This window comes from Vicia villosa, linkage group LG4, assembly GCF_029867415.1.
Source record: "Vicia villosa cultivar HV-30 ecotype Madison, WI linkage group LG4, Vvil1.0, whole genome shotgun sequence".
NCBI classification, from domain to species: domain Eukaryota; kingdom Viridiplantae; phylum Streptophyta; class Magnoliopsida; order Fabales; family Fabaceae; genus Vicia; species Vicia villosa.
The window spans coordinates 147328461-147336842 of record NC_081183.1 but is presented as its reverse complement, the minus strand read 5'-3'; the positions used below and the strand labels follow the sequence as shown (position 1 = coordinate 147336842).

The window sequence follows — 8382 nt, the reverse complement described above, 5'->3', positions numbered from 1 at the left end:
CTCACGACAAAATAAACTATAGAACGGCGGTAATATCGCTTCAATCCCTATGGAAACGATAAACAAAAAGTACCACAATACTCTTTCAACAAAATGGCGCCGTTGCCGGGGATTGTTGTTTAGATATTGCAAGCATTGCAATAGTTTGTTTTGTATTGAATCTTATAATTAAATCTCTTATTTCTTAGCTCTTATCCCTTTGTTAATTTGCTTGGTTAGTTTTTCAGATTACAGTTTATGCGAGGACGTACACCTGCAGATCAACTCCTTTTTGATCCTGAGATTGAGAGGACTGCACGTAGAGAGAATAGCAAAACTCGTAGGAGGAGACAACTAGCTAGGGAAAGAAGACAACAACAAGAAGCATCTTCTTCTTCAACTCCGGTTGAAAATTTAGTTGAGGAAGAAATGGCTGCGGATCCAAATGTTCCACCTCGAGGACCATGTGTTAATAGCCCTCGACTCAATGCACAATTTGCTCGTGACCAAGCCAATGGAAGAAACTCCGAGATGAAAACGGGGTTACTTCAATTACTTTATCAGAATCCTTTCACCGGAGCAGATCATAGAAATTCTTCAAATTCAATGGAAGATTGTTTTATAATAAACCACCAGTTATTCTCCATTAAATAATAATAAAAAATATTTAGATAAAATAGTTATACCTCTCCCTGCCATAGTCTAAATGCCACATGATTGATATATGCGGAGGAAGGAATTATCACTACACTCTCTAGGGAAGCCCCCATATATTTGTACAATCGACTCTATATTAGCCAGAGCAGTCACTCCCGTCTCAGCTTGAGCCTTCACATCCTCACCAACCTGAGTCGTCGTCTCATTGTCAACATGGGTCTCCATCTCAGTGTCAGCTTGAGTCTCCACCTTAGTGTGTGCCTTCGTCACCTCTAACTCAGTTTGAGCCTCCACCTCAGTGTCAACTTGAGCCTCAACTCGAGTCTCTATATCCTCCTAAGCGTCAAGTTTTGCATCAAAATCTCTATCAGTGCAATTCTACCTCCCCATACGCTGGAAAGTACTGGGTGCGCATGACTGCTCAGCCATCCTCCTCTTGTGATAACTAGTGAAAACTACTCTACCCGTCCGGAGTTGCGAATCTTTCCCATCATCTGCCCCTACCCGACGAGAGCTCTCTACAGCTCTGTCAAGTCGTCTATAAGCAATCATGTCGTCTCGTCGTCTAGTTCCCACTATAAAAAAAAAAAGAAATATGAACTATCATATTTTTTAAAAACTTTAGAGATAATCATGGCTTATCGGATTTTTTGAAAAATCCAATCACCATTACCTCTTCTACCGGAATCGTTGAAATATCGATAAAAATATAAGCGGTTTAACTGGATTTTTCAAAATCTCCCATAAAAATGCATGTAATTATAGGTTTTTACCGAATATTCAAAAAGACGAAAAAAATGCATAATTTTCGTAAATATGCAATATACAACATTAAATATCCGATTTAAATTCAAAGAATGAAGATAAAAACGAACTTGAAAAATACAGTAGAATGCTAAAAATATCTAGTTAATTGAACAAGCTTTCTCAAAATTCTAAAATCTAGCTAATGATTTGGGATTTTTTTCAAATTTAAGTCAAGAATAATATAGGAAAGACAAATTTTTTAGGGGTGCTCGATAAAATTTTGGGTTAAATTCCCCGATAGTTACTTTTATCATAATATCTTCCTCTTCAGCTAGGTGCTTGCTTGGAAATGCACTGCCTATAAAATAATTCTTATTAAACAGGTTTCTCAGAGATAAAAATGGGTTTTTATTTTGACGCATTTTTTTTTTGTTTCATTTGTGTTCTTTTTCCGACAACAATTATCTCTTGAGTGTACGATAGCATGAAAAATTTATAAAAAAGCTTAGACTCTTTCATAAAGTGCTTAACTAATACAAATCCACGGATACTAGAACTCCTGATCTGCATGCATGCATTGTAATTTATAAAGAATGAAGAAAAACAAATATACAAGACCCAATCAAGAAAAACAAAAACAGAACAGTAACATGCATATGCGTCTATAACAATTTCTTTTCTTTAAATTATGTCAGATAAGTAACTACAAAGAATGAAATAATAAAAAAATATAAACAAATGACTTAATTGATATGTCTTAGAATATTTTGCTGGCAAATTCATCCATGTCACCAGTAGCTGATTTTGATGCAAGTTCTCTCAGATTTGATATACTTCTTCCCAACTGCAAAGCCATCTTCATTTCAAACAACTCTCCATTTTCTCTTTTCTCTACATCTTTCTCTCCCAGTGTTGATTCAATAGAGGTTTCTAACATCTTAAAGAAGCCACCAGAAGTTCTGTACATTTCAAAAACCATCCCAACTTGTCCACCATGCTCAAAAGTATTAACTGCAGCAGCCAATGAACCAGCCAAAAGAGGTACAAAAGCAGCCAAAGAACTTCCATTTCCTATGAATGAAGATCCAATAGCTGCCATTCCCGTGAGCAATGGCCCTGCAATTGCCAAACTCTTGTTTATCTTCAATGCTATGTTTCCGAGTCTGTCATAATCTTCAGCATCTTTTCTCTTTATCACTTCAACAACCTCCCTCATTTCCATTTCTAATTCTTCACTCCATCCATTATCCATTTTACCCATTTTCTTGCTTTGAGTTTTTCCTTTTTTGGAAGGCCACCAAACTGCAGGTTCATACTTTGCAGGAAACTTTTCAAGCATTGCTCCTAATAAGGGAAGTGGATAGGCTTTGTCAAGAGCCAAAACCTTCTCCATTGCACCCTTCACATCATCCTCAGTGGGATTTCCAATAGCAATTGTAGTTTGGATTTGTGTCTGAAGTTGTTTGAACAGTCTTGTAGCATTTCTTTGTTCCTCAGTGAGTTGAGAGGGTTGGATTTTGTTCATGATAAGTAATAATCCAGTTGCAGCTGAGAATAAAAGAGCAGAAGATAACTTCAGAGCCAAAAGTGGTGCACCTTCCCCACTTGTGACAGCAGCAACACCAGACATGGTTGTAGCAGTTAGAGTAATCATGTTGATTGAGTTTAATAGAAGGTTGTTCCAGTTGTTACGTTGTTCACCAATGTTTTGATGCATTTCAACTCTGTCGGATACAGCTTCTAAGACAGCATAAAGTTGAACTATGACTTTAGAATTTGTAGAATTCTCTTGTTGTTGATCATGTAATATCTGTGTGTTGTTTTTGTTATTGTTGTATTTTTCTAGTATTAACTGTTGATGATCAAGTAGTTGTTTTCTGCTGGTTTGAATCTTTGTTGGTGGCAATGAAATATTTGGGAGTTTGGGAAGATGGATAGCTGCATTAATAACTCTCTTTGAAGATGTTAAAGAGCAAGAAGTTACAACTGAAGTTTTTAACATTGAAGCCATAAAATATATGGATTATAATTCTAAGGTGATTCTTGGTGGTAAGGTTGTTTAGGATAGTGTATATGTATAAGGTTTGAAATGAATGTTTTATATGTGTAAGGTGGTATGAAATATGAATATTTATATAGCAATGCACCAATGGGATAGGTAAGGAAAGGGTCAAAATGAAATGAAGGAAACCCTGGTTGACCAGTTTAAATATTTGACATATTCTCTGTTCAAAATTTAATGCTATAGTTTGTGCTTTGTTGGGTCTTAAATCTCAACAAGCGACTTAGTAAAATTAAAACCATGATATAATGTCTGCACAACAATGTGGTAATTAGCCTACAACAAATGGTATGTACTTTTTCTATTCATTCACTAATTTTAGAAATGTCTTTCATATTAAGTTACTTTTTACTTTTGTCAAATATATGCAATATGGCTAGTGCTCCATTTTAGATTTAGAAATGTCTAATTTTTGTCTTTGGGTTTGACCGTACCAACTAAGTCTTAAAATGTTCAACATTTTAGTTTTAAAAATGTGAAGTTTCAATTCGTTATTATATCTCTTTGGTGGACTTAATTTCCTTAAGTTAATACCAAATTAATAAGATTTAAAGCAACTACCATCAAAATCATTTTTTTTGTCAAATAAAAACTATCAAATTCAACTTTTGATGCCAAAGATTATTATCATAACAAATTGTTTGAAAATATCAAAGATTAAAAATAACAAGGAATAGAAACAAATTTCATGTTTGTTGCTACCGTAAAATATAACAGAGTTGTCACTAAACATATTTATCCCATCAGGAGAAAGGAAATGCCAGCAAACCTCAGATGAGTAAGAACAAGGTCTCGCGACAAAGAAATGGATACGGAAGTCAGTTACGCGAGGGAAAGGTATTAGCACCCCTCACGTCTAGGGGTACTCCACAAGATTCACTCTTGTTGTTTCTACTCAAAGAGTGTGTCTAGAATACTACTTACTTGCTGAAGTGGAATTCAATGCATGAATAAACAGGTTTTAATAATTATGCTCGCTAGAGTATCATGAACTCTATGCCTACGTACCTCCATTGTACAAAGGAGAAGTCAGAGCGTCGTAGTTCTCCCAATATTTTCTGTTTTTTGTTTGTTGTATGTTTTTTTAGTGGACAACTGTCCTTATAAAACTTGCAATTGGTTGGTGTTTTCGTTAGGGGAACAATCTCAAGTGATTCTCTTAAATAAGAGAGACTTGAATCTTCTCTCCTTTATTTTGAAAATGTTTCACCTTTTTATGTGTTTTATGTTTTGCTTGAGAAAAGAGATTCTAGTCTTATTATATGCAAATGGGAAACATACAAGCTAAAGGAATTTTTTTTTTTAATAGACAATGGAATTCACTAAAAGGAGTATAAGCGGTACTCCACCCTATTACAAGAAAAAAGACGGGAAATCTCTATCTCCTAAAACATAAGAGAGGAATAGTATGCCAAACATAAAAGTTGCTATTGCCTAAAGGGATCTCAATCCTACTTGTTGTCATGCAAATAAATGGTGTTACATAAATTTTTTTAAAAGAGATGTTATAAAAGAATTTAATATGGCATATTTTTAAAAAAATTAATTAAGTATAAAAAATGGGTAGCTAACTTACCTTCGAATAAAAAACGTGGGTTTGAAAAATTTTAAAAATAAAATAAGAATTTATGTGATAAAGATAGTTTTAAGAAAAAATAAAATAAGAATTCATGTTTTTTTAATAAGAAATATGATATATTGAAACATAGAATCGAAGTTCTCAAAGAGAAATACAGCCAACGGTGAAAAAAACTCCGAAAGAAAAATTACATATCAATTGAAACTTATGACAGATAAAACTAAGAGTTCTTGCTAAAATCATAAAAATAATAATTTAGTTGGTTAATTTTTCCCATATACGCCCATTTCCAAACTAAAACTTTAATACCCTAACCAATGTCGCGAATATTCCATGTATCACTTCTAAAAACAATATAGTTCCTTACGGTCCACAGTTTCCAACATATGGCCAACCAAATAACACCTTCCTTGCCTTTTTATTTAATTTATAGGCTTTGCAAAAAGATAACCACTTCAAAAAGCTATCCACCCGGCAATGTATTTCCATACCAAAACAGAACAGTAGCAATCCAATAAAGAGTGCAAAGATGAATCGAAATTGATGCCACAAAACATACAAGTTCTGTTAGAGATTGAGCTGATACCTCTAGCCACAAGTACGTCCTATGTCGGTAATCTATTGATGAAACACTTCCAACCAAAAGCCTTTACTTTGTGAGGACCTCCAATTTCCTAATTTAATTCAAAGCAGAGTCGTACCTTTCCATCGGTCAAAAAGGAATTTGGCGCCGGTAGAGCATTCTGCAACAGGTGGCTACCCTAAAAAAAACCATCTGTACCCTAAAAATCGGGAACTCCTTCCGTAAGAACCAAATAGTGCAGCAGGTTGCAGATTTACGCAAAAGATACAACATCTATGTTCTGCATTCTGCTTGACAGCGGAATCCCCAAGTCCCCCCCACCTCCAATCACCATTGGTCCACCCTCTCATAGCTGCAATTGAAACATCTTGTAGTAAAGAAATAGAAAAAAGGGTAGGGAAACGATCCTTAAGAATTCCCTCCTCCAACCACCTAGTGTGCCAAAAAGAGGTTGAGAAACCGTTTCCTACACGAAAATGGCAGCCGCGAATAAAGGAATCCTCCCGATGTTTATGATCCATAGAAGTAATATCCAACCACCAAAAAGATTTACAAACCTTCTCTATAACCTTACTACATCCGTTCGCTACCTGAAACTTTATATAACCATACCAAGCCTTCAAGACTTTAAACCACAACTCTCTGTTTTCCCCCAAAATTCTCCACTTCCACTTACTCAAAAGAGTGATATTAAAATATTTGATTCTTCTTAAGCTAAGCCCTCCTCTCTCTACCGGAAGAAAAACCTCCTTCCAACTAACCCAATGAATACAACGATTCTCCTTCATTCCACCCCTTAAGAAATTACTTTGTATCTTATCAATCTCCTTCATAATTTTCTTAGGAGCTTTATAAAAGGAAAGAGTAAAAATCGCAAGACTCCCCAAAAACGACTTTATAAGGGTAATTATTCCTCTGAGGCTAAGAGAACTACCTTTCCAACTAGACAACTTCTTTTTGAGTTTGTACAATAGAGGATTCCACGTAGATAATCTTCTTGGATTGGAACCAATGGGTATCCCGAAAAACAAAAACTTTTTTCCTCCCTCCTACATGAAAGAAAAGTAGTAGCAATTTTTAAAAAGAGCGTTAATATTGATACTAATCAATTTTCTTTTGTGAAAGTTGATTCCAAGACCCGAAATAAGTTGAAAACCCCTTAAAACCGACTTGATAGCCCATAAATGGTTCCAACTTCCATCTCCCACCAAATGACTGTCGTCCGCTGTAACACCTCATTTCTACCCGGAAATTATTCAAGAATCAGAGTTTCAAAATTTCTCGACAAACAAATGAGGCGTCACATATTCATTTCGCAATAAATCACTTAATCGCATTTAGCGGATACATAGCACTTTCTTTGATCAATTAAACAAATACTTAGCATATAATACTTTTCAAAACGGGGTAACTTCTTTTATTAGAACATGGCAGAATCGTAGTCCTCAATATTTAAATCAATAACATCTTATTCAGCTAAGATAAAACAATAAACAACAACATCATAAACATCATAAATCATCCCCCCGAGTGCTACGTATCAGAGCGACAACCGACTCGATTAACGACAACTAAATCTTCATACTCGAACACCTGCACGTTACCAATATAAAGGCAACGGCGAACAAGAAAAAAGGGTGAGATTTCAAATCGTATAAGTGAGCGCATCATAAATTTTATATTAGGATTCATACATATATGGTTATCACATCACAAGTATTAATATTTCCATGCACTTCATACTTTCACTAACTCAGAAATCTCACATACTTTTCATCGCACCACAAGTCACAACACTTCATATTCACATCAATTACGTATATATCTCATTCATTTACTTTGCAAGTCAAGTCACGATACATAACAAGTATAAGTCACAATTCTAGTCACAAAACATCACATATAAGTCACACATCTAGTCATAAAACATCACATATAAGTCACACATCTAGTCACACCAAACAACATGAGACACGACTTGTGCATATGCATGTGGTACCAATCGGAGCTTCATCCCCCATCACCAATTTCCCAATTCAGAGGCACAAGGCATAAGCCTTCGTCACTAATTTTGCCAATTCAGGCCGTCCCAATATATATGCAAATGTATGCGACTCGATGAACCGGACATCAGACAACATCATCATCATCATCATCATCATTTTTACTTCACAAAATATTCGTCACAAGGCATACGCCTATATCACAATTATTACCGATTATTAAAGGTAATAACACTTCACACATATTCCAACAACTTCATATAAACAGCGGAGCAATTCCAATAATTCACATAATCAACGGTCGATGCCATTAATAAATAATCACAAAGATATCCACAACAATTCATAAGATATAATCACAATTCGATACCGGTTAATCGGATACAATTCAATTACTTCACCGATTATCCGATTCATTCGGTTAAATTCACTACTTACTGTCATACCATATTCCTATGTTATTTACTAAATCCCAAAGCATGATCACGATCAAATTCTCAAGATACCGTTATTTACCCACAAACCGAAAAATTTATCTAAGTCCAAGTATTTTCCAATTAAATAAACTAATTGAAATTAATTCATCTATTAATTAAATCAACCAATTAATAATCCTATTATATTACTTTCAATTCACTACTATTCCTATTCCATTTCCAATTTTTAGTGTTCTGCTGTTAACTAGGCATTTGTTCTACTCATGCTACATATTTCACAATTCCTTAATCCTACTGTTTCACTTATATTGTACCATAATATATAAATGTATCTT

General features: G+C 34.8%; 1 protein-coding gene across 1 annotated transcript; it reads right to left on the bottom strand.

Moving 5' to 3' along the window:
* Window positions 1-681: 681 nt before the first annotated feature.
* LOC131598037 (probable F-box protein At4g22030) lies at window positions 682-3394 on the bottom strand. Its single transcript, XM_058870685.1, has 3 exons — window positions 2176-3394; window positions 1096-1211; window positions 682-972 (listed from the first exon to the last, which is right to left on the bottom strand). Exons 1-3 carry the CDS (start codon window positions 3392-3394, stop codon window positions 682-684), a joined length of 1626 nt encoding a protein of 541 aa, XP_058726668.1.
* Between the last annotated feature and the right edge of the window lie 4988 nt (window positions 3395-8382).

Bases quoted from the DNA above. Each gene is read 5' to 3' on its own strand.
- LOC131598037 (XM_058870685.1), bottom strand. From the start codon at position 3,394: ATGGCTTCAATGTTAAAAACTTCAGTTGTAACTTCTTGCTCTTTAACA. The intron at 1,212-2,175 runs GTGACATGGATG...TTTTTTTTATAG, and splicing joins TGCATCAAAATCAGCTACTG to TGGGAACTAGACGACGAGAC. The intron at 973-1,095 runs GTAGTTTTCACT...CTTGACGCTTAG, and splicing joins CGCAACTCCGGACGGGTAGA to GAGGATATAGAGACTCGAGT.